The 23,862-nt window shown below is 56.7% G+C and overlaps 2 protein-coding genes across 6 annotated transcripts in view; one reads left to right on the top strand and one right to left on the bottom strand.

Annotated features, from left to right (window-relative positions):
* Positions 1-3,970: 3,970 nt before the first annotated feature.
* On the top strand, positions 3,971-13,640 carry AMN (amnion associated transmembrane protein). 3 transcript variants are annotated; one of them, XM_019951986.3, is made up of 12 exons: positions 3,971-4,019; positions 4,825-4,943; positions 5,048-5,092; positions 11,235-11,322; positions 11,464-11,681; positions 11,880-12,017; positions 12,210-12,318; positions 12,441-12,523; positions 12,727-12,904; positions 12,993-13,182; positions 13,272-13,365; positions 13,436-13,640. In XM_019951986.3, the coding sequence occupies exons 1-12, from the start codon at positions 3,977-3,979 to the stop codon at positions 13,520-13,522; spliced, it is 1,392 nt and encodes a 463-aa protein (XP_019807545.2). In that variant the 5' UTR covers positions 3,971-3,976; the 3' UTR covers positions 13,523-13,640. The 3 variants fall into 3 exon arrangements, with proteins under 3 accessions (XP_019807545.2, XP_033706472.1, XP_033706471.1); XM_033850581.1 differs by lacking the exon at positions 11,880-12,017; XM_033850580.2 differs by lacking the exon at positions 12,993-13,182.
* A 2,094-nt stretch (positions 13,641-15,734) lies between these two features.
* Positions 15,735-23,862, bottom strand: part of CDC42BPB (CDC42 binding protein kinase beta) — a 121,824-nt gene continuing 113,696 nt past the window's right edge. For all 3 annotated transcript variants that reach the window (XM_073800009.1, XM_073800008.1, XM_033850579.2), the window contains 3 exons: positions 23,350-23,455; positions 23,173-23,243; positions 15,735-17,121 (listed from right to left, as the gene is read on the bottom strand). In XM_073800009.1, the coding sequence (XP_073656110.1) occupies positions 16,990-17,121; positions 23,173-23,243; positions 23,350-23,455 (309 nt within the window). In that variant the 3' untranslated portion in view covers positions 15,735-16,989. The remainder of the gene's footprint in view (positions 17,122-23,172; positions 23,244-23,349; positions 23,456-23,862) is intronic.

Genomic DNA, 23,862 nt, shown 5'->3' with positions numbered 1-23,862 from the left:
CGGCTTTGCAGGTGAGGGTTGCAGGTGAGGGACGAACCAGGTTAAGTGAATCGTGTGGCCTTGCCCTGCATCCACACCCGGGACAGCCTGCATCCGAGCCTGGCGCCCCACTGCTGGACAACAGAGCTGCCCTACCTGTGCTCCCCTGGTGGACAGGTGGCCAGCTCAGCCCCTTCCAAGCCAGCCGGAGACCCCCGTTCACACCTCCCTCGTGTACATCAGACCCAGCCCCCAACACTGCCCTGGCCTCACCTCCTGCTGTGCTCTTCTCGCCTTCCTTGGAGCCTCAGGGCCTTTGCACCAGCTGCTTGCTCCCAGGTCTCAGCTGGCATGTCCCCTCCTCACAGAGGCCTGCCCTGGCCACCTTGCCTGAGGGCTCCTGCACAGCCTCACGCACACTCCGGCCCTCCCCGGTTGATCCGTGCTTCCTCAGAGCACTGACCAGTCCATCATCCGTCTCCCCGTCCACTGGCAAACCCAGGAGGCTGCACTCCCAGCCCCGCTGCAGGACTGGTGCCAAGCGTGTGGATGAACAAAAGGCCCAAAGAGAAATCCGGAGGCTGCAAGGAGGCCACAGGCCCGAGGGCGGGGAGTTCTCCAGGGGTCAGAGCCCCTGAGCTGGTGGGTTGTGGGCGGCAGGGCTGGGGGGTGACCGGCCAGCCAGCCCTTCCCCTCACGAATATTTCTGGAGCATCTCCTGTGTTGCAGGCAGCACATGAGGACGGTGAGCAGAGCCCTGTGGGCCCCACGGGGCACGTGGTGGCAGATGCTGACAGTGGGGTGTTTGTAGCCAAGGTGGCCTCTCTGGGGAGGTGACCATGTGCAGAGACCTGAGTAAAGGGAAGCCCTTCTGAGGGGGGCTGCCCTCTATCCTCCTCCCACCCCCACCTCTCCTCCTGGTGTCCAGGAACAAAACCGTGTGTACTGGAGCTTCAGTTCCTCCAGAGCGACATTGAGGCCCAGAGAGGTATAGGAACCTGCCCAAGGTCACACAGCCAGTCAGTGACAAAAGTGCGGGAGAAGGAGCTGGGGAATTGGCCTGGGGGGGCACGGCTCTGTCCTCACAGACTTGTGAGGATGGGGGGGTCTGACTAGGGACCATGGCTGCAGGCAGGGTGGGGACCACCCGCACCCCCAGGGCTGCAGGACTCACTCACACTGACCTCAACCAAAGGAAGGCTGCAGTGGCCAATTGGAGCACAGCAACTCCGGCCCACAGGGTTGGTGCTCAGTTGGAAACAGGAACCTCACTGAGACTCTGCACAGTGACCTAGTTGGGGAGGTAGCAGGTCCAGGTCTCCCAGAAGAAGGCTGACCACAGAGGGCAGTCAAGTCAAGACAGAGCCAGACAGACAGACACAGAGACTGAGAGACCAGACAGCCCAAGCCCCTGGATCCAACCTTGCCTAAAGCAGCTGCTGCGTGGATTTCCTAGTTACTGGAAGAAATTCTCTTTGAGACTTGCATTTTCTCCTACTTCCCACTGGGTCCTGACCAGTTGGAAAGAGTGTGCACGTATATGTACCTGCGTGTCCGGGCACCTGTGCGTGCAGTTGCAGGCCTTCTGTGAATGCAGGATAGGGTTAGGGTTAGGACTGCATCTCAGTCCAGCCATTCCTTACCTCATGTCTTTGCTTCTGAGTCATTCCAGGGACCCTTTGGCAGCTCTGGGCCACGGCTGGTGCCTGCCTCCTGCCTCGGTGTGGATGCCTCTTTGGGCCACCCTCTGATAACTGGACCCACCTCCAGCCTCTGCTCAAGGATACCCCTTTCAGCAATGGACACCGATACCCCACAGCCAACAAGCCCCGGCTCCTCCTGTTCTGCCACTTTCAACCCAACCTGTAGCTGCAGCTGTGACCTCATCCTTCCAGTCTCAGCTTTAACACCACCTCTTCCAGGAAGCCTTCCTTGACTGCTATGGAGGATGGAGCTTCCTGTCAGCCCTACCGGTGGCCAAAGCCAAATTCAGGACCATGCAGACCCGCCTTCCCCATCCCAGGCTGGGCTGGGAGCCAACCCCTCCACACAGATCTGGCACCGCTGAGCTACTGAGAGCAGGTGCCCCGATCCCACCCAAGAGAAAGGGTGGGACAAGCTGGTGTGCTCACTCCCTCCTTCCTAGTCAGAGAAGTCTCTGTCCCTACCCACGGCATAAAGTGCTTTGAGTGCTCCCAGCGGTGGGCCCCTTGGATTTCCTCCTTGGATGAAATATCTTGTGTTGGGGAGAAGCAAAGATCCAGTCAGAGAGAAGAGTGCTCATGACAGGAGGTGTGCAGGTGAGAGGTAGGTGGGGGTGCAGGAGAGGGCAGGTGAGCTGGAGGGAGGGAAGAAGGTGCTGAGTAGTTCCCCTTCACCCACAGCCCTCCATCTATACATCTACCTCCATCATCTACCCCTCCATCCATCCTTCTGTATTTACTCATCAACCCAAGGCATCCTGAACCCAATGGCCCACCCACCATTCCTCTCCCTTCCAGCAACCATAACTGACAAGGCGTCATCTGTTGGTCTCCCACCATCCACCAATCACCCCAGTCATCTCACCATTGATTCACAGCTCATCCCCTAAGAATCAGTTCACCATCACCCCACCACCCATAACCATCCAGGTTACCAAGCCCAATCTATCTGACCTCGCACTCACTCTTTACGTCCCATCCCTAACAAATCCATCCTCCACCCACTCACCACCATCCATCCCTATGTGCATCATACAGAGAGCCAAGCACCCACCTCGCCAGTTAAACACGGCCATCTACCCCTGACTCATCCCTCCAGCATCCCCCGTCCTCCATTCACCCATCCTGTACTCACTCAGTCTATCCACCTATCCATCCACCCATCCATTTCTATCCAGTCATCATCTCTACTCTCATCCATCCGTCCACCACCCCTCTACCGACCATCCATTCACAATTCATCTGAATCCCATTTGCCGTTCATTTATCCACCATTAATCCATTCATCCACCATTCAGCTCATTTACCACCCATTTCCAGCCATTCCATCCAAAATCCACAACCTTTTTTCACCCACCATCCATCTCAACAAGCCATCCACCCACAGACCATTTAACATCCACAATTTATCTTTCACCCACCAACCATCCATTTATCCAGTCACCATTCCATCTTCCACCCTTTACACTATTCTTCTTCATCCAACTACCAGCTACCATCCATTGCCCATCTTTCCACAATCTACTCTCCTCTATCCATCAATCCACCATCTGTGATCACATCCATTTATCCATCCACCACCCACTAACAACTACCTACATTTACCTGCCACCCATCATCTGTCTACTCACCATCGACCATCGATCCTCTATCCATCCACCATCCCTTATCTCGCCATCCATGCATCCATCTACCATCCAACACGCGTTGATCACGCACTACTCATTTTCCATCCACTGTCACTCATTTACTGTCCATTTGTTTATTCACTCACCATTTCCCATCCATCCAATCCTCGTCCATCCACGAACCAGCACAGATACGCTCCACCACTCACCATGCACCCGCTGTCACCCGCTCACCATTCCTCCATACGCGAGACGCCAGGCACCATCTACCTGCCACCATCCACGGTCCATCCAGCCCAGGAGGCAGGAGGGCCTGCTTCGGAGAGCGGACACCCAGCCCCACTAGGTGGGCAGACTGGGTGCAGCTCCAGCTGCATCTGGGGCAGGGGGGTGTGGGAGCAGAGGTTGTTTACCCACCGCCCCCAACACACCCGTTATTTTGGGCAAGTCGGTCCGACAAGCGCCCAAGGTCCTCAGGTCCTGTAGGGCTGAGTGTGTGGGAGGGAGGGGGGCGGGGCCGGCGCCTCCGAGGGGCCTAAGGGTCGCTGCAGGCGGGTCTGGAGGTAAATGTGTAACCTTCCCCGGCCGCCCCCGCCCCTCCCCGCCCGGTCACGTGGGCCCCGCGGGGCAAAGTCTCCGGGTCCGAGACGCGGAAGCCCGGGCAAGATGGGCGCGCCGGGCCGGGTCCTGCTGTGGCTGCAGCTCTCCGGTAAGGGGTGGGTGGAGGGGGGGACGCGACACACTTGGAGGCCAAGGGCCCCCGAGGGGCGGGCGGCGAGAGCTTGAGGGGCTGCGAAACCCGGCCGGGCCTCCAGATCCCTCCGCGCTCAGCGCCCGCCGGGCGGTGCGGGAGGCGAGGAGCCCGGGCCAGACCTACGCCCGGACCGCGCCTGCCCTCGGGCGCTTGTCCGCCTTCGACTTGGGCACCGCCCCGGTCCCCTCCCGAAGCTCCGTCGCCGACCTACGTCCTCCCGGCCCCGAGGGCGTCGCGGACCCTCCCCGTCGCGCCCAGGCCGGCGCGTGTCCTCGGGGCCGGCCCCCAACCCCCGGGAACTTTAGAAACTGCAGCCCCGTCCCTGTTCCCCTCTCTTAAGCCCCTCGCGGCCCCCTCAGGACGCAGCTCCAGTTCAGAGCCCGTCTGGACGGGTCTTGCGGCCCCCCCAGCCCCTTCTACGTGGCAGAGGCCTCTGCTGCCCCATTCGCCTCCGTCCCTTGGTCGTCGCCATCCTTGCCTGGCCCGGTCCTTGGCTCCAGCGCGGGGCGAACTGGGGGCGGGCTAGGAGGCGATCTTGGCGGGCGTCCCGGAGGAGGGCACGTTTGAGCGGGCTCTGCAGATCCCGTAGGAGTTCGTCAGGGAGCGTTGTGGCCAGGCTCCTGCAGTGTCTGGTCCGACGCCGGGAGCGGGAGTGGCGAGGGCCTGTCTGGGCGAGGTCGTCCTCCCTGGGCCACTGGGGCGTCTGGGCGCGAACCCCGGATGCCGCGGGCCCGGGAGCACTCAGTCGACCCCTCCCCAGCGCTGACGCGGGCCGCCTACAAATTCTGGGTCCCCAACACCGACTTCGACGCCGCCGCCAACTGGAGCCAGAACCGGACCCCGTGCGCGGGCGCCGCCGTCGAGTTCCCCGCGGACAAGGTGCCTGGCCCCCACTGCTGGGGCCGGGGTGGGTGCCAGCGTGGTCCGGGCCCGCTGGGAGCCCAAGGGTGGGGTGTGCTCGCTGATGCCGCTTCTGCCTGCAGATGGTGTCAGTCCTGGTGCGAGAAAGTCACAGCATCTCGGACATGGTGAGTCCGGGTGGCAAATGGGGCCCAGGTCGGTGGGGGGTTGGTGGGTCCCGCCGGGGTCAATTCCATGCCCCTTTCTTGCCTCCTGACCGGCCTGCACTCGCGTGGGGGACGCCGCAGTCCACTGGCCGTCAGCCTCTGGAGGGGCTTCGGGAAGGTCCGGGACCCACATGGGAGCGGGGGACGCCGGTCCTACAATCTCAGCCAGGCTATGCCCCAGCCTTGTTGGGGGGTGTGGAGGGCGCCTCTTATCCCCACTGCCCTCTGCCTCTGGCCCCTGCCCTCCTGTAGTCTGTCTTCTCCAAGGTTTGCTTTGGGAAAGCCCCCGCTCCCCGCCCCACCAAAGCCTTTCCCTGTCCTGGTGCCTCAAACTCCACCAGCAGAATTCGAGGGGACCTTTTTCTCAAACTGCTTCACAGTGTGAGTTCCAGGGTGGGGGTCCCCTCACCCGGAGGCCGCTGGACTCTGTGGGTGAATAGGGGCAGTCCGGGGGCCCAGGCCTGGGACTCAATCTCTTGCCCAGATGCAGGATCTGGTGACCCCTTATTTCCACTTGGAGGCAGCTCGGTTAATTGATGGTTTTCAAAAGCGGCATTAATTCTGGGAGCCTGGCGCCAAGTGGGGCAGGGCTGTGGGCTCAGTGGAGCCCCGCCCTCACCTGCAGCCTGGGAAGGGGGCAGAGAGCAGGCTATCCCCGTCCCCGCAGATCCGGGGTCGGGATGTCTTTTCCACATTTGTCCAACGCAAAGACTAAGGTGCGGAGGGAGCAGTGATGAGGAGGAGGTGACAGCAGAGCCAGGGAGGTAGGGGCGCAGCAGCTGCACCGAGGGGACCCGCCTCCGCAGTCCTGGTAACCATGGCAACCAGGCAGCGGCGTGGAGCGAGCCGGAACCCGCGGGCAGAGGACTCAGCTGCGGGGGAGGGTGCCGGGACCTGGGGGCTCCTCCTGGCTGACTTCGTTACTTTGATGGTCTCCTTTGGAAGAGCTTGGGGATCCTAAAAGACACAACATTCGTTCATTCATTGTTCACTCGTTTATCGGGTCCCTCCATCTGCCCCTTCCTTCCCACGCCCCGCCGCCCAAACGCGAGCCCTCCCCCCGGCCAGAGGCTTCCGCGCGCCTGTACCCCTGCGCACGGCCCCGTGGGCCTCTCCCCCACCTCCCCTGCCTCTCCTCCGCTCCGCGGGGTCAGCTCCCGGAGGACCCGGGTGGGAAATGACCAGGGGCCCAGGGACAGGGGGCCGAACGGACCCAGCGCTGCCTGAGGCCCCTCCCACCCCCTCTGCACGCGGGTCCCAGCGTTGTCGGCTGCTGAGATGTCGCCCTAGTAACAGGCACAACGACTGTCAGTGATTTCATTTGCATTTCTCTCGGTTTGGAACTTCTCTCCCTGGGATTTTTCTCTTCCTGAACCCTTCTCCCCTCCCATTTCTACCCTTAGCCCAGGTTCTTGTTTTGGGGGAAATCTCCTATATTCTACCCATTGATGATGGTTGAGATACTGCAAGTGTCTTCTCACTGTGGACTTTGCCTGCGTTTCCCTTTGCTGATCAGAAACCCCCATTATTAATCTGTCGACTGCAAAATCTGTTGCCTTATAACTGTGTTTTTGGTGTTTTGTTTAAGCATCTTCTTCCTGCTTCTCAGTCACAACCATAATCAACTATATATTCTGTCTGTTAAGTCAGAGCTTTGCCATCAGGGGCGCGTGGCTGAGTGGGGCACTAGCTAGGGAACCAGGCGTATTTTTTCCTCCTTGGAATGAGCCCAGTTTCCAGTGAATGTCCTCCTCCAAACCAGCAACCTTGCCCCTGGCTTTGTGGCTCTGCGGTCACCGTTCGTCAGCTGCCCAGTGAGGGCTGCCTCTGAGCTTTCCCTGCAGTTCCTTTGATCTTTTTGCCCGTTCTCCTGCCGGCACTGCACTGTCCCCGCTCTGAGGCTCTGCGAGTTGTCTTAATATCCCACTGGGTAACTTGCCTTCTTCACCCCCGTTACGAGGTTGACTAGTTCTTTGTGGATCTGATTGTTGCAGAGAGATTATAGTGTAGGTTTATCAGGTAACAACAGCACCACCACCAAAACCCTGGAATTTGATTGGGAATGAATGATACCTTTATACAAGCAAGTCATCCATTCAAGAGCGTGGATTTTCTCTCCAGATATTTCAGATCGTTGGTCATAAAACTCTTTACTAGAGTCTTAAAACGGTCCACATGAGGTTTTGTGTAGTATTGGTTAATTTATAAATACTTTATAGTTTGGTTTCTATTGTGAATGGTGCCCTGTTTTTAAGAATTATATTTTCTATTTGGTTATCTTTGTAAACAACAACCGTTGTTCCTCTTCTCTTCCAGTCCTAACTCCTTATTTTAATATACATATAAATTTACGTATTTATGTATTTATTTTTGGCTGAGTGTGGTCTTCGTTCCTGCGCACGGGCTTTCTCTAGTTTCGGCGAGGGGGGGCTACTCTTCGTAGCAATTGGAAAATATTCCAAATAGGTTTCTGTTTACAGAAAATACATTTGAACAATGCCAGAAACACTTAAGGCTAAGTAGTATTAGACCTTCTCCTCCATCTTTATAGCAATAATCAGAGTATGTTTTTTGTCACAAAGACAGAAGACTAATTTTGGAAAGGAAGAAACAATATGATGTACAGTCCTTTCTGTCAGAAGACAAGTATGTTTAAAAATAAAGCCTCATCAGTGGTTCTGAATAAGAAACAATACAATGCTGCCAAGCAGTCCCAAACTCACATTTGAGATAAACTGTGGGGTTTAAATGAATGTTTGTAGGGTTTTGTACATAAACTTTAACTGTGGAAATTCTAATCTATTTCTAGTTTGCTAGAAGCTTTAAAAAAATCATAAATATGTTGTTGAACTTTTCAGTTTTCTTTTTTCCCTACATCCCTTGAGATGTAATTCCCCCCTGCCTCCTTTAGCCTGTTAGTGAGCTTTTCTGAGGTTGAACCGTCCTGGTAAGACTGATGTCCTCCTGGTACCTTCCTTCAGGTGCAGGTCAAAGTGCGCCGCTTCTTCAAGACACTTGACTTCTGTCATACTGATTTTGCTGGCACAAGACTCTCCACTACCATCTGCTGGGACACCATCGTACATACTGCAGGGAAGTCGTGATGGGAGCATTCCCTATCCTTTCCTTCCTGCATTCTTGGGACATGAACCCTATGATCACCATGTATTTTTAAAATACATTATTGGATCCAGTCAGCTAATATTTTATTTAGGATTTTGCATTTGCGTTTATAACTCAACTGAGCCTATAATCTTTCTTCCTTTGTATTGTCCTTCATTTGGCTTTGGAATCGCACTTACACTGGCCCCAGAAAATGGGCTGGCAATTTTCACTCTTTTTCTGTTTTCCAGAACAACTTCCTGTAAGAAGTTAAATTTTCCTTGAGGGTTTAGTATACCTCACCTATAAAAAACACTTGGTCTGGGAATTTAGGGAACAGGAGGTCTCTGACTAACATTTAAAACTCTTTGGACTACCCTGGTGGCACAGTGGTTAAGAATCCGCCTGCCAGTGTAGGGGACACGGGTTCGAGCCCTGGTTTGGGAAGATCCCACATGCCGTGGAGCAACTAAGCCCATGCACCACAACTACTGAGCCTGCGTTTTAGAGCCCGCGAGCCACAACTACTGAGCCTGTGTGCCACAACTACTGAAGCCTGCACGCCTAGAGCCCATGCTCTGCAACGAGAAGCCACTGCGATGGGAAGCCCGTGCACCGCAACAAAGAGTAGCCCCAGCTTCGCAACTAGAGAAAGCCCGCTGCACAGCAACAAAGACCCAGTGCAGCAAAAAATAAATAAATAAGTAAATAAATAAAATTTGAAAACAAAAACAAAAAAACTCTCTAGGGGCTTCCCTGGCAGTCCAGTGGGGTTAAGACTCCATGCTTCCGCAGCAGGGGGCGCGGGTTCTCAGGTTCGTGGGTTCATCCCCGGTCAGGGAACGAAGATCCCATATGCCACACGGTGTTGCCAAACAAACAAACCTTTAATGCGTACTTGTCTATTCAAATTCTCTATTGCTTCTTTTTTAAAAAAATATTTTTCTTTATTGTTTTGGCTGCGTTGGGTCCTAGTTGCGGCACGCGGGCTCCTCGCTGCAGCATGTGGGCGTCTCTCTAGTTGTGGCGTGAGGGTTTTCTCTTTCTTGTTGAGGCACGCGAACTCAATAGTTGTGGCTCATGGGCTTAGCTGCTCTGCGGCATATGGGATCTTAGTTCCCCGACCAGGGATCGAACCCACATTCCCTGCATTGGACAGCGGATTCTTTACCCCTGGACCACCAGGGAAGTCCCTCTATTGCTTCTTGCATCAATTTTAATATTTAAAAATTTTCTAGAAATTGGCATATTTCATTCAGGTTTTCAAGTTTGGCAGTCCTGATTTCTTAATCTTTTCAATACCTGTATCTTCCCTCGAACGAGTAAGTTCTTTACTGTATGTCCGTGCCCTTGTGGTCTCCCCATCCCCCATCACATTTTAGTCCTAGATTTAAACATTTATTAAGAGACAACAATAAGCTTCATCACAGTATTTCATCACCCGACTTCCCATATCTCTTCTAGGCTTCTGGATTTCTTTCCTTCTTACTTTCTCCTAGCACGTTTTCAGGGCAGGTCTTTGTGTGGCAATCATTCTGAAGTCTTTTAGGCTTAAAGGTATTTTTATTATCTTTTAATATATGTAACATACTAATCTGGAGTGCAGGGCTGGTTCCTGCCCACTGGTGGACAGGCCTGTGTCTAGGGGCGTGTCTAGAGGTGGCTGCAGACTCCAGAAGTCTCCCGGCAGCCTGTTCTGTCCTGTGCATGCATTGTTGTTGCTGAGAAACCCGATTCCTGAATTTTCTCCTTCCTGGGTGATCTGTCCTTCCCCTCTGCTGCTTTTAGAATGTTCTCTTCGTCTTTGATATTCATGAACATAGTGTTCTGTGATTTTCCTTGTGTGGCATTCAATGAGACCTTTCAACTCGAGGTCTCCCAGCTTTCTTCAAATATGGAAAATTCATCTTCATCGTTTTTCAGATGTTCCCCCCGCCCACCCTTGTATCTGAATGTTGGTGCTTCGGTTGGGCGGGCTCCCGTCTCTCCTGGCTTCTCCCGCTTAGCGCTTTCCTGCTGTCTTTCCGCTATTACGTTTATCATATAGTATGAACCTCTCCCGCTCTGGTTCTTTTGAAAACCGAGCTCTTGTTCATGCTTCACACCGCTAGTACCCGCCTCCCCCTCCTGAGGCGCATCGTGTCCATCTGTCCATGGCTTGTCCCTGGCGCCTGCAGGTGGGTTTGCCTTGCTGTCACAGTGCTGCACCCTCAGCTGTGGAGGTAGTTGGCCTGTGACCTTGAATCTCCCCGGTGTCAGCCTCTTGGTCAGGCCCAGTGCTTGGGGGACTGAAGAGCAGGCCCTACCCAGCAAGCTGGGATGCCAGGCGGGGCCCTGGGTGGATGTGCCCTGAGACGTTGAACCCCCGTGACCCCTGCACTGGGCAGCTCCCCTGGTCCAACCCTCACCTTCAACCCCAACCCTGGCGGGGGCAAGGAGAAAAGATGGGGTCCTGGGGCTTGGAGCGGCGGGTGGAGGGGGCAGGGCCAGTCAGCCCTCCTCCTGGCCTTCCCCGCTGCCCTATTTCCTCTGACACCTGAGGCCTGGGCTTCTGTGCTGAAGGGGCTCCAAGGCCCCACTACCCTCCCCGCTGCCTCTGGCACCCGCTTCCCCAGCTGTAGCCCCTCCCCTCCCTCACAGGCTCAGGGCTGACTCCAGAGTCCCCAGCAGCTTGGCTTCCTGGAACCTACAAGCCCTTGGACTGTAGTTTTTCAGGGGCGACAGGGGAGGGCAATGGCCCTGACAAGAGTCACCCTGCCCCTGGGACCTGTCACTCCCAGGTCTCAGGCTAGCTCCTTGCTCCTTGGCTTGCAGCCCTACTCCCTGCGGCCTATCTGACCTTCAGGCAGGGCGAGGTGCCCCCAGGCCCTGACCTCACCTGCTCACTCTGTGGGCTAGATTCTTCTCCCCAGGGACAGGGGGACCGGGGGTGGGCGCAGAGTGGGACCCTCTGACGCCCCAGTCCACCGCGCGGCGCCGCCTCAGCCTGCGCTTCCTACAGCTCTTGCCGCTGGACGGGGAATTCGTCCTGGCCTCAGGAGCTGGATTCAGCGCCCTGGACATCGGCTCGCACCTGGACTGTAGCACAGGTGAGGGGGCGGGCCAGGGGCAGGGCTTCGAGGGGGCGCGTTCGTGGGTGGGGCCTGGAGCGGACGGCGACGTCCGGGTTGGAGCGTGGCCGGGTTGGAGGGCGCGTTCTGGGCGGAGCTCAGGGTCGCGCGCTCGCCCAGGCGGCCCTGCGCTCTTCCGCGACCCCGACCGCTTCTGCTGGCACGACCCGCGCCTGTGGCGCTCCGGAGACGCGGCGCACGGTCTCTTCTCCGTGGACGCCGAGCGCGTGCCCTGCAGCCACGACGACGTCATCTTCCCGTCCGACGCCTCCTTCCGGGTGGGTCTCGGCCCGGGCGCCGGCACGGTGCGCGTCCGCAGCGTCCGGGCTCTGGGCCAGGTGAGCCGGGCGCGCGGGGAGGGGAGGGGCGCGCGGGGAGGGGCGGGGCGGGGCGGGGGCTGGGGTCTCAGCTCCGCGCCTTTGCCCCTCAGTGCCGCTCCCCGGAGCGCCTCCCCCCCTGTTAGCCCGGTGGCTTCCGAGCATTCAGGTTCTTTCTCGTCCTCGGGCTGGCTCCGGTGGTCACCCGGCCACCTGCAGACGTTCACGCGCGACGAGGACCTGGCTGCTTTCCTGGAGTCCCGCGCGGGCCGCCTGCGCTTCCACGGGCCGGGCGCGCTGAGCGTGGGCCCCGAGGCCTGCGCGGACCAGTCGGGCTGCGTCTGCGGCCACGCCGAGGTGAGGGCGGCCCGCAGCGGGGTGGCTGGGGCACCGCACAGCTGGGCCCGGCTCCGCGCCGGAGGTCGGAACTGTGCCAGGGGCCGCCGCGCCCCGCCGTCTCTGGCCCGCTCGCCTCCCCGGGCGCGGGGCCCTCTCACTGCGGTCTGCTCCTCGCCGTCTCCGCGCTGACCGCCGCCTCTCCGCTTCCAGGTGCAGCCGTGGATCTGCGCAGCACTGCTCCAGCCCCTGGGTGGCCGCTGCCCCCAGGCTGCCTGCCGAGACCCCCTCCGGCCCGAAGGGCAGTGCTGCGACCTCTGCGGTGAGAGCCCCGCCCGGCCCCTGCTAGCTAGGACGGCTTGGCCACCCTAGCTCGTCCCCAGCCTCAGTTTCCCTGTCGGGCCTGGATCCGCGGTGCTGACCCTCACCTGCCTGCTTCTTCAGGAGCCATCGTATCGCTGACCCATGGCCCGGCCTTTGACCTGCAGCGGTACCGGGCGCGGCTGCTGCACGCCTTCCTGGCTCTGGTAATGGGGCCGCGCCCCGACCGGGGCCCCTGCCCTTCCGCAGCCCCGGTCTGGGACCACCCTCTCCGCAGGAATCCCCGGGCCCCACTCCGCCTCCTCACTGAGGCGTCCACTCTCCGCCTGTCCACCGTTTGTCCCTGCCCACAACGTTCCCGCAGGGCCGAGGGGAGGAGTTCCCGAACCAACTCTGTGCCCCTCTCCAGCCCCAGTATCAGGGGCTGCAAATGGCCGTGTCCAAGGTTCCGCGCCAGCCCCGGCTCCGCGAAGCCTCAGGCGCGAAGGCAGACACGGAGATCCAGGTGGTGCTGGTGGAGACCGGCCCCGAGACCGGCGGCGCGGGGCGCCTAGCCCGGGCCCTCCTGGCGGACATCGCGGAGCACGGTAACCGCGGGCGCTCCGTTCCCAGCCGCGCACCTCTGCCCCGCCCCGCCCTGCTCGGGGCCGACTGAGCCGGCGCCCTCCATTGCAGGCCAAGCCCTCGGGGTCCTATCGGCGACCGCTCGAGAGTCGGGCGCGCCCGTTGGGGGCGGCTCGGCGGCGGGGCTGAACGCGCCGGGGCCGCGCGCGGGGCTGGCGGGCGGCCTGGCGGCCGCGCTGCTCCTATTACTGCTGGCGTTGCTGGCGGGGGCGCTGCTGCTGCGCCGCGCGGGGAGGCTCAGGTACGCGGGGCGGGGCCTCGGGGCGGGGCCTCGGCGCCCGGGTACGCGGCGCTCAGGCACTCAGGGCTCACGCGCGTCCCTGCCTCCAGGTGGAGGAGGCGCGACGAGGCGGACCCCGCGCCGGCTGGGGCGCCCGTGGGCTTCCACAACCCTGTGTTCTACGCGGCGGACCCGGCGGAGGCGGTGAGGGGACGCCCGGGGGCGGGGGTGTGGGAATTCCCGCGGCCGGATCCCTGACCCCGCTCTCCCGCAGCTCCCCGCCCCGCAGCTGGACGTCTGGAGCTCCAGCCGCAGCTACTTCGTTAATCCGCTCTTTGGCGAAGCCGAGGCCGAGGCCTGAGCGGCCGCGGAACCTGCCCCCGCCCCCGCGCCGGCGTCGCAGGCCCTGCGGGATACCCTCTGCTGGCCAAGGACAGGGTGTCCTTGCTCAATAAAGGGCTTTCCCGCACCTGCGGTCAGCCGTGGACACACTGCTTCCTGCGTTGCCACCCCTCTGCCCCTGCCTGGTGGGATGGCGAGGGGTGGTCCTCAGAGCCTGTGCCGGCTGGCGCCTGGCCACCCGCCCAGGGCAGTCCTGGGTACTACCTGTAGGCTGGGGCGGTCCGAGGCTTCTGGCCTGCGACGTTCCACCCAGAATTAGGAGGGGGCTGCCCCGGTTCTGGAGGAGCCCATGGAAGAATCCCCTAAGGCTAGGGAGGGGACTGAAGCAGGAGGGGGGCGGTGGGGAGAGGCAAATCCGAGTGAGGCACCAAGGAGGGTGGATAAGTGAGCTGCCAGGTGCTTCCCTACCTCATGCCAAGCTGCTCGGACCCAGGGCCAGCCAGGTGGACCTGGACTTCCGGCAGACTGGGCTGCCCGGAGGAGCGGTCCTAGGGACACAGTAGATCTGTTCCCTCTGCTGGGGGCAGGGGCAGAGCCGCCCGCCACAGTGGTGGAGCGTGTCAGAGAGCTGGCAGGTGCGTCCTGCTGGGTGGGGGCTGTTTGGTGTCCATCGCTGCAGGGCCAGGCCTCGCCCTCTCCCTTCTGAGGGCAGCTCTGACCCGGAGGGTGGGTGTCGGGACTGAGCCGCTCTGAGTAGGACACTCACTTGGTAGGTGCTTGATGGGGCAGCAGTGGGACGGTGAATCGTGTGTGTGTGTGTGTGTGTGTAAAGTTGTACTGACGGATGCCCAGCTTGAACTGTCAGGGACACTTCTGTGTAAGCAGCATCTGAAAACATCCCCCCTCGCTCCCCCCCCCCACCAAGGGTAACCACGTGCGAGCCTCTAACAAACAGTGAATTTGCTTGTGAGTTAGTTTCCGTCAGTCGCGAAGCCGTGCTCTGTGGTCAGTATCCTGCCTGTGAAGCTCACCCATGTTGTTACTCGGTGCTGTGTAGCTGCTGCAATAGCTAATATTTCATTTAAAAAACGACTGACGCTTCAGCACCCGTGTTTCAGAGCTGTGAGAGGTGCTCACCTCACGTGGGTCAGACATCAGACGGAGGGAGGGCCAATGTCCAATCCCATCATCTCTGACCCCGAGGCCCCGGCTGCCCGCGTGGCCGCTCACCACTGGCCTATGCTCGCTTTTCAGTTTTCCAGGTGCTGTGATTTCAGTCAATTGTCTCTGCCTGTGCTTTGGGTGGTCTCCTTTCAGGGACAGGTGGGAGGATTGTGTCTGCTCCTAGAATTTGCCATGCTCCTTCCCCAGCTGTGAGAATGGAGGCCCACAGTGAGACGGGCCTGGGTCCCCGCCGGCGGCGGGGCTGTTTGTTTGGGCTGCGGAGCCCAGGCTGTGCTGACTGGCGGAGCCGCAAGGGTGCCCAGGACGCTCCCCGAGCATCACCTGCCAGGCACCCGGCTGCTGTCTGTGCTCTACTGTATCCTCGCACCACCCTCTTCGGCAGGTGCCGTTACCAGAGCTTACTGGGGGTCAGAGCAAACGATGAAACCCAACTCACCGCAGGCTGCTCCCCGCCCTGGGGGCCAGAGCCCCCAGTGTGGCCACCCATCCAGCCCAGCCTCCCCATGAGCTCCCCCTCCTGGGGGTGGTCTGCCCCACCCTACCCCCGGGGCTGCCGAAGGGCCAGCGTGTGCGTGCGTCTGTCCCACGCAGCTTCCCTCCCGGGGCGTTGCTCTGCCTTGTGGGCTCATGGGCACATCGCCCTTTCCCAGCACTGGGGTCCCCGGTGCAGCAGCCGGCCCCGCCCTGCCCTGGCCCTGGAGGGCACCTGCTGCTCTCAGGCTGAATGCCCATCTGCCTGTCCTGGCACGGACACTTGGCCAGACGGCCCCCCTCTCCAGCCAGTGGGCCACCCCTGACCCTGCCTACCATGGTGCAGGGTGTCCCCAGGAGGCCCCCATCGTGACGTTGGCAGGCAAGAGGTCCCAGCTCTGGCGGCTGGTTCCTGCCACGTGGACACGAACCTTTAGTGTGGACCCCGCCTGAGCAAATGACCAAGAATGGCTTCCACAGGTAAGACGGTGCTTTCCAGCACAGGGTGCTACTGGGGGGGGGGGGGGAGGGCAGACACCAGGTGACAGGTGGTCACATTCAGACAAACCACTGAGAACTTTAAAACTGCCGTCTTCTGCTTTATTGACAGGTAAATTGTTCAAAAATGTTCTCACAATTCAATAATTACAAAGACTCAGACTTACATTAAAAAAGTAAAAACCAGAACCCCCAGCAGGTGCCAGCCCCAGCAGAAGGCCCAGGGGGCGGGCAGGCGGGTGCTGGGCGTGTGACACGCACAGGCAGGCCACGGTGCCCAGGTCACTCAGTGCCGACTCAAGGTAAGTGCACGTCTTCAACAGCGTTGCCACCGAGAACATCGACCGGCGGGAGAACAGGGAGAAGCCCAGCGGGGCAAGTTAATCGCAAGCCTTTACAGAGACAGGAGGCTGCCTGATACTCACAAATGCCGCGGGGAAGGCAGGCAGGTACACGCGGGCGCTGCGGCCGGCCCACCGGGTGGAGTGTGGCGGCGAGTCTACACGATCCGGAAGGGCACTGATCACGGGGCTCCATGCGGGGCGGGGGTCCTGGCACCTGCCGCGGGGCTACCCGGGGCTCTGGCCTCCTCTCGGCCCGCAGGCCTCGGGGCCCGGCTGCACGACACTCACTGGTTTTACAGCAGGAGGCAGAGCTGTGGAAGCGAGCGGGAAACGGAGCACAGCTGACTTCACAGTAGTAGATACGGGTGACACTTCGTGGTTGTGACCGGAAACGGACTGACACACATGAGGGACCAGGACAGGGCAGGCTTCACTTGAATGGGCCTCTGTCCATGGCTACAAGGTCGGCAGAAGGACTTCTGCATCTGACTATGTAATGGCTAAATGAATAAAAAGGCCACAAACTAAGCTCCACTTTCCTCTGTCTTCAAAACTCTAGGGACATTGGGAATGATACACAACTTCCTACTATTCTCCTAAGGTCCTAGGAAACAGTTTCAGGGAACAGGGAACAGACGCGGCACCGAGGCCGTCCCGAGCTGCCTGCTTCCTGCAGAGCCCCCCGGCACCACTGGGGTCTGCAGGAGGCTGGCGTCACGGGCCCCCCGCACTGCCTCAGCTGGTTCTGGGCAGGAGGGGCCGCAGGCGGTCCTTCGTGTGCAAACGGAACAGCTGTGCAGATGAGCAGATCTGGCCTACCGCCTCGGTGCGGCATAAAGCCAATCATTATTATAATAAAGTATTTTCTTCATCTCCGTATCTACAAATCGATTCTACATTTCCTTGGACAACACTGGAGGGTCAGCTCAGTCTTGGCACTGACAGGAGGCCACCTGGGCCCCCGGCCCCGCTGCGGTGACCGGCAGCTTCAGGCATCGCAGGACGGCTGCTCCAGGCCTTCAAGGGGGAGCTGGCTCCTGTGGGGGGAGTTGGGGCTTGGTGGGCCGCTGGGGTTGGAGCTGTTCGATGGAGTCGAGTGTTTGGTGGAATCCGAATCAGGCTGTGAAGACAAAGAGGGACAGCGTGAGAACCATGGCCCTGGGCCTGTGGAGGCGATGCTGCCTGGGCAGGTGTAGCCCCTGCTGGCTCCATTCTTGTCATGAGAGCACGCTCTGCAAGCTTGTCACGTGGTCCTTGCTGGTGAGAGATCATAAACCAAGGCCCAACCCCACAAATGACTCAGTAACTATTCCAAAAAGGAGTAACTCCACAGTGAAGAAACCAGACAGCATGGCAACCAAGCAGTCAGAGGTCACAGACGTGAAGCCCTTTCACGATAAAAGCATGAGGAACAGAGAGGACCTTTCTCAACATGACAAAGGGTGTCCGTGAGCAGCCCACAGTTAACTTCACACCTGGCGGTGAAAGGCAAAGCTCCCCGCTCAGCGCAGGAACAAGACCAGGCTGCTGCTTTCACCGCTGCTATTCGACACTGTGCTCCCAGTTCCAGCCAGGGCCAGAAAAAATGGCATCCAAGCTGGAAAGGAAGAAGTAAAAGCACCTCTCTTCACAGCTGACACGACTCTGTACAGACAGAAAATCCTAAAGAACTCCACAAAGAACAAACTCAGTAAAGCTGCAGGGTACAAGATCAACACACAAAAGTCAGCTGTGTTTCTAGACATCAGCAATAAACACTGTGAAAAGGAAATTAAGAAAACAATGCCATTTACAATAGCATCCAAAAGGATAAAATACAGCTAGGAATAAATTTAACCAAGAAGGTGAAAGATCTGTACACTGAGACTATAAAACATCGCTGAAAGAAATGAAAGACCACCTAAATAACCGGAAGGGCACCCTATGTTCATGGATTGGAAGACTACTGTAAAGATGGCAATATTCCCCGACATGATCAACCTACAGATTCAATGCAATCTTTACTGAAATTCCAACGGATTTTTTTGGGGAGGGGCAGAAATGGAAAAGCCAATCCTCAAATTCATACAGAATTGCAAAGGACTCAGAATAGTGAAAACAATACTAAGAAAAAGTGGGAGGACTCACACTTCCCAAACTTACAACTTCAAAACATACTACAAAGCAACAGTAATCAAATACAGCGTGGTAGTATTAATATAAAGACCAATGCAATAGAGCTGAGAGTCCAGAAATGTATCTATAAACCTGTGGTCAACGGATTTTTAACAAGGGTGCCAAGACCATTCAATGGGGGAAGGAACAAATGGTGCTGGATATTCACCTGCAAAAGAATTAAACTGGACCCCTACCTCACACCACACACAAAAACTAGCTCAAAATGTAAAAAAGACCTAAACAAAAGCTAAAACCATAAAACTCTGAAGAAGAAAACAGACTAAATCTTCATAACCTTGAACTTGGCAATGGATTCTTAGGTATAACATCCAAAGCACGAGCAACAAAAGAAAAAAACAGAAAAACTGGACTTCACCAAAATTAGAAACTTCTGTACACTGAAAGACACAGAGAATTGTGAAAAGACAACCCAAAAGAACGTGAAAAAAGTATTTGCAAATCACATATCTGATAAGTGTCTGGTATCCTTTTTTTTGGCTGTGCCACACCACACAACTTATGGGATCTTAGTTCCCAGACCAGGGATGGACCCGGGCCACAGCAGTGAAAATGCCAAGTCCCAACCACTGGACCCCCAGGGAATTCCCTATCCATATCATATAAAAATCTCTTACAACCCAACAACAAAAAGACAAATAATCCAATTTAAAAATGGGCAAAAGACTTGAATAGACATTTCTCCAAAGAAGGTACACAAATGGCCAATAAGCCCATGAAAAAGATGCTCAACATCACTAATCATTAGGGAAATGCAAACCAAAACCACAATGAAATACAACTTCACACCTGCTAGGATGGCTATTGAAAAAAAATTTTCTCGTAAGAAAAAAAGTAAGTGTTGGCAAAGATGTGGACTCAACCCTTGTACATTTGCTGGTGGGAATGTAAAATGGTACAGCTGCTGTGGTTCCTCAAAAAGTTAGAAGTAGAGCCGCCATATGACCCAGCAATCCCACTCCTAGGTACATACCCCAAAGAAGTGAAAACATGTACTCAAAACAAATACATGTACGCAGCTGTTCCTAGTGCACTATTCCTAACAACCAATGAGTACGTAAGATGTGGTCCATCTATCCACTGGACTATTTGACAATAAAAAGAAACAACTTACTGATACACGCTACAACATGGATGAACCTTGAAAACATGATGCTGAGTGGAAGAAGCCAGACACAAAAGGCCATGTACTGTCTGATTCATTCCACTTATATGAAATGCCCAGAACAGGCAAATCCCTAGATTGTTAAGACTGGTGGTAGCCAGGAGCTGGGGGGAGGCAGGAATTGAGGAGAAACTGCTCAGCGGGTAGGGGTTTTATCTTGCAGTGATGGAAGTGTTCTGAGTAGACAGAGCTGGTGGTTGTACAACACTGTGAATGTACTGAACAGCCACTGAATTGTTGACTTCTTTAATTTTTGGCTGCGTTGGGTCTTCGTTGCGCGCGGGCTTGCTGCAGGCGGGCTTTCTCTAGTTGCGGCGAGCAGGGGCTATTCTTCGTTGCGGTGCGCGGGCTTCTCACTGCGGTGGCTTCTCTTGTTGTGGAGCACGGGCTCTAGGCGCACGGGCTTCAGCAGCTGTGGCACGTGGACCCAGTAGTTGTGGCTCAGGGCTCCAGAGCGCAGGCTCAGTAGTTGTGGCTCACGGGCTTAGTTGCCCCACGGAATGTGGGATCTTCCTGGAAGGGATTAAACCCGTGTCCCCTGCATTGGCAGGTGGATCCTTAACCACTGAACCACCAGGGAAGTCCGAATTGTTGACTTTTAAATGGTTACTTTCTGTTATGTGAATTTCACTTAAATAAACTTAAAAAGAGGAACAAACAGGTCAGTACAGGACAAACAGATGCCATGTACCTCAGGATGCAACACCCCAAGAAGGACACCACGTCCTGTGTGCCGTACTCCATCCTGGGACACACAACCCAAATCTCAAAAGACAAGGAAATGTCAGACACGCAAACTGAGGAGTGTTCTAGAAGATGTGCTTTATGCCAGACAGGCTGAGGGCCTGTTCCAGAGTAAAGGGGCCAAAGAGATGAGGCAGCTAAATGCCACGCGTGCTTGGGGACTGGGTCCCGCGCCAGCAAAGGTGCTTAAGGACATTATGGGGACACGCAGGTGGCTTCATCAGTATGGCAGCTGTACTGTGTTTGGTCATGTGAGGGATCAGCCTTGCTCTCAGATAAAGGGTACGATGTGTGCAGTCAGGACGCACCCTCATACACACTTGTTTGTTGGTCCCTGGGGAGAACCGGGCGGCTGGGAGACAGGTGCGGAGCCTTTTCACTGTTTACCCAATTCAAAAAACCAGGCAAGCCTTGACTGAGGAACGTTTTGCAAAAAAAACTGCACTTTTTGTAAACAAACTGCACAGTGGACTGAAGACTAAAGAGCTGTGCCTACTAAACGCAGCGCGTGGCCCTGGCTGGATTCTAGGTTTAGGAACAGGACGTCACCGGGCAGCGGGGAGACGCCCTCCCAAGGGAGGTGCGGGGTAAGTACTTAGGGGTGGGTAATACTGCAACTCACTTTCTGCTGGTTCCTCCCCAAAAACCCAAATGGGGAAAATGGGTCAGGTACAGCTCATGTGCGTTATTCACTCTACCATTCTTGCAACTTTCCTGGAAGTTTGAAAATTTTCAAAACAGATAGTTGCAGGGGAAAAAATAAGAAAAAAACCCCCAGAAGACCGACCTCTCTAGCCATCAACCTCAGGCCCTTTTAAGGGAGGCCTATGAAACCTTCCAGGAAAAGAAAACCCCTGTATGATGGCAACTAAGAGATCCGGATTTCCTAAGCCAGAGTTGAGGCGGGTGCAGCCCTGAAGACAGCTAAAGAGAGCAGCTCAGAAAAGAAGGCACAGATAACCTCACTGATAAACACAGACGGGAAAACTGGCATCAAAATGTTCACCAGCTGAATCTCTCACTGTCCCACATTAAGAGGATCATACTCTATGCACAATGGCAACAAGAACCTTGGGATGCTTAAGAATGAACTTATTAGCCACCAACACGTGCAACCTGCAAGAGGGAGCCCATCAAGGGGAGAGACGTGCAGTGTTCCTACACAGAGAAGGTCAGGATGGTGAGCGGCCCCCAAATTAATCTACAAATCCAACACAATCCCAGAGAAAAGCTCAACACAATTTTCACTTTTTTTAGATTATGATGGAGTCAACAAGCTCCATAATCTAAAAAAAATTTTAACTTATTTTTGGCTGCGTTGGGTCGCCGTTGCTGCACGCGGGCTTTCTCTAGCTGCGGCGTGTAGGCTTCTCATTGTGGTGGCTTCTCTGCTGCGGAACAGGGGCTCTAGGCGTGTGGGCTCAGTAGTTGTGGCTCGCGGGCTTAGTTGCTCCACGGCATGTGTGATCTTCCCGGACCAGGGCTCAAACCCGTGTCCCTTGCATTGGCAGGCAGATTCTTAACCACTGCACCACCAGGGAAGCCCCTAAAAATATTTTAAAATTTATTTGAAGGAGAAGCTAAGAAAGTGTTTTGAAAAGTGGGAATGAAGAGATGTGCTCTACCGGCTCTCAGGTTACAGGTGGTGCAGCAGAGGCTCCAGGGATAGAGATACGTAAACAAAGGAATTTAACAAATAATAAAGGGTAACACTTCAAGTTGGAAGGAAGGAAGTGGTGCAGGGCCAGCGTGTCATGTACCTTAAAAAGAAGCAGCTCAGCTCCTTGCGCACGCACACACATGCTAAGACACACACACTCACTCTCACACCCCCTCGCAGACACTTTCACGACGTAATGACAAACAGAAAACCCTACCAAGCTCTCAGACTACAAGAGAATGTTTATCTTAATTAAAAAGATAAAGACTAGACTGTACGAGAATTAAATATTTCTGTATGACAATGCCCTTACAATTGAAGACAAAATTAAAAAGTCAGCAGTAAGGGGAAAAGTACCTGCAACAGATTAACACCCACAACCTATGAAGAGTTTCTATAAACGAGTTAAGAGGAAAGCATGGTGACTCAAGAGAAGACGGGTAAAGGGCGCAAACGTGGACCCAGAGGAAGCAGCAGCCGATCCACACCTGAAAAGCTGGCCACGCCAGGAAGGTGAGGACCCCGTGAGGCGAAGCCCTTCTGGTTCCCGCTGTCAGCTTAGCAGCCCCCGTGAGGACGTGCCGTCGGTGCTGAGGCTGCTAGAACAGCCAGCGCAGCCAGCCTCTGTCCTCCTTCCCACAAAAGCGCTGCTGGGGCACAGCCCTCAGGCTGCCATTCTTCCCATCCTCCTCCCCCACCACACACACAGGGAACCAAGGACACTGCCACCTGGAGCTGGGTCTGAAAGCCCAAGAACACCTGAGCCAGGGATGCCCCCACCTGGCCCCCCACGCTCCGATCCCAGGGGGCAGTCAGAGGAGGAGAGAGCAAGACACGTGAGGCCACCTGTGCTTTAAAAGGAACGTGCCTACTGACGTGTTACAGCCACGTGCATAAAAGTACACGGAAGAGTCTAGACGGGAGAAGCCTTCCTGCACTTTTCACAGGAGGGCTTTCATCTTTCACCCGCAGTCAGTGCCCAGGAGGAGAGCCGGGCCCCAGCAGCTCCTTGGCCCCCCTCCTGATGCCTCCTGAGCTCTCAGCGGCATCCTCCTGGGGCTGGCCCAGCCTCGGGCAGCCATGGCTGGGGGCAAGGGACCAGGTGACTCGGGAGCAGGGCCTGGAAGGAGGCCCAGCACCAGGCCGCAGAGGCCTCGGTCTCCCTGAGGCCATGACCTGGAGGCGAGAATCCACATCTTTCTCCCAACACACAGCCACAGGGTCCACGTCCTCCCTCCTCCCGGCCTTGGCTCAGCCTGAGCGGTCATGAGTGGGGAGCTCCGGGGGGGCTGGTGACCACTGGGGCCCTACGTGGCCGCTGCAGGGGAGATGGAGTCTCTTTCTCCAAAGAACAGCTGCTTCGAGTCTCCTGCACGTGTGGAGCTGCAGACCCCAGGCCTTGTCCCTTGTAACTGGGCAAGTCTTACCTCTTTGTCAAAATCCTGGTCGGGATCAGACATACTTCTTAGAGGCATAGCCACGCCAGGCTCAGATCCACCTACGGAACACAGGCAGCCATTGATCATCTCGGGGAAAACAGTTCAGAGACGAACTGAAAGCCTGGAGTCCCAGCATCCAGGCCCTGCCCCGGGCACCCCTGGTACCTGATGAGGGCCACGAGATGTAGGGCTTGTTCCTGGGCGGAGGCTGGCGGGACAGGCTGGCGGGAGCAGGGCCCGGCCTCTCCTCCTGGGAGGGGGGCATGGCGCTCTGGGCAGAGAGAATAGCACGTGAGCACGTGAGCACGCCCTGGGGGAGCACAGCCGGGCCCCGGGCAGAGCGCGCAGGCCAAGTGCAAAGTCTGCAGCACGAGCAGGCCGGGGCCCTGGGCCTCGACAGGCAAAACGGGCTGGGAAGGACCTCTGGACAGCGGCATCAGGTCAGTTTTGAGCTAAGAATTGGCAATAGTGACTTTAGGCCAAGTCAAATTCTACAGAAAACACATTTTTTAAGGGAAAAAAAAAAACCCCACGAAGTATGCTACGTGCCCATATACTGAGATGTTTTAGCACCGCTGACAGCTATTTCTCACAAACCCCTAACAGACTGAGACGGTGACAGACACCTCAGGAGCACACAGGCAGGAGCCACAGGGGAGCCGGGGTGTGGGGAGGGCA

The sequence above is a fragment of the Tursiops truncatus genome, chromosome 2 (genome assembly GCF_011762595.2).
Source record: "Tursiops truncatus isolate mTurTru1 chromosome 2, mTurTru1.mat.Y, whole genome shotgun sequence".
NCBI classification, from domain to species: domain Eukaryota; kingdom Metazoa; phylum Chordata; class Mammalia; order Artiodactyla; family Delphinidae; genus Tursiops; species Tursiops truncatus.
Note: the sequence above shows the minus strand (reverse complement) of the source record. Positions and strands in the feature narration are given on the sequence as shown.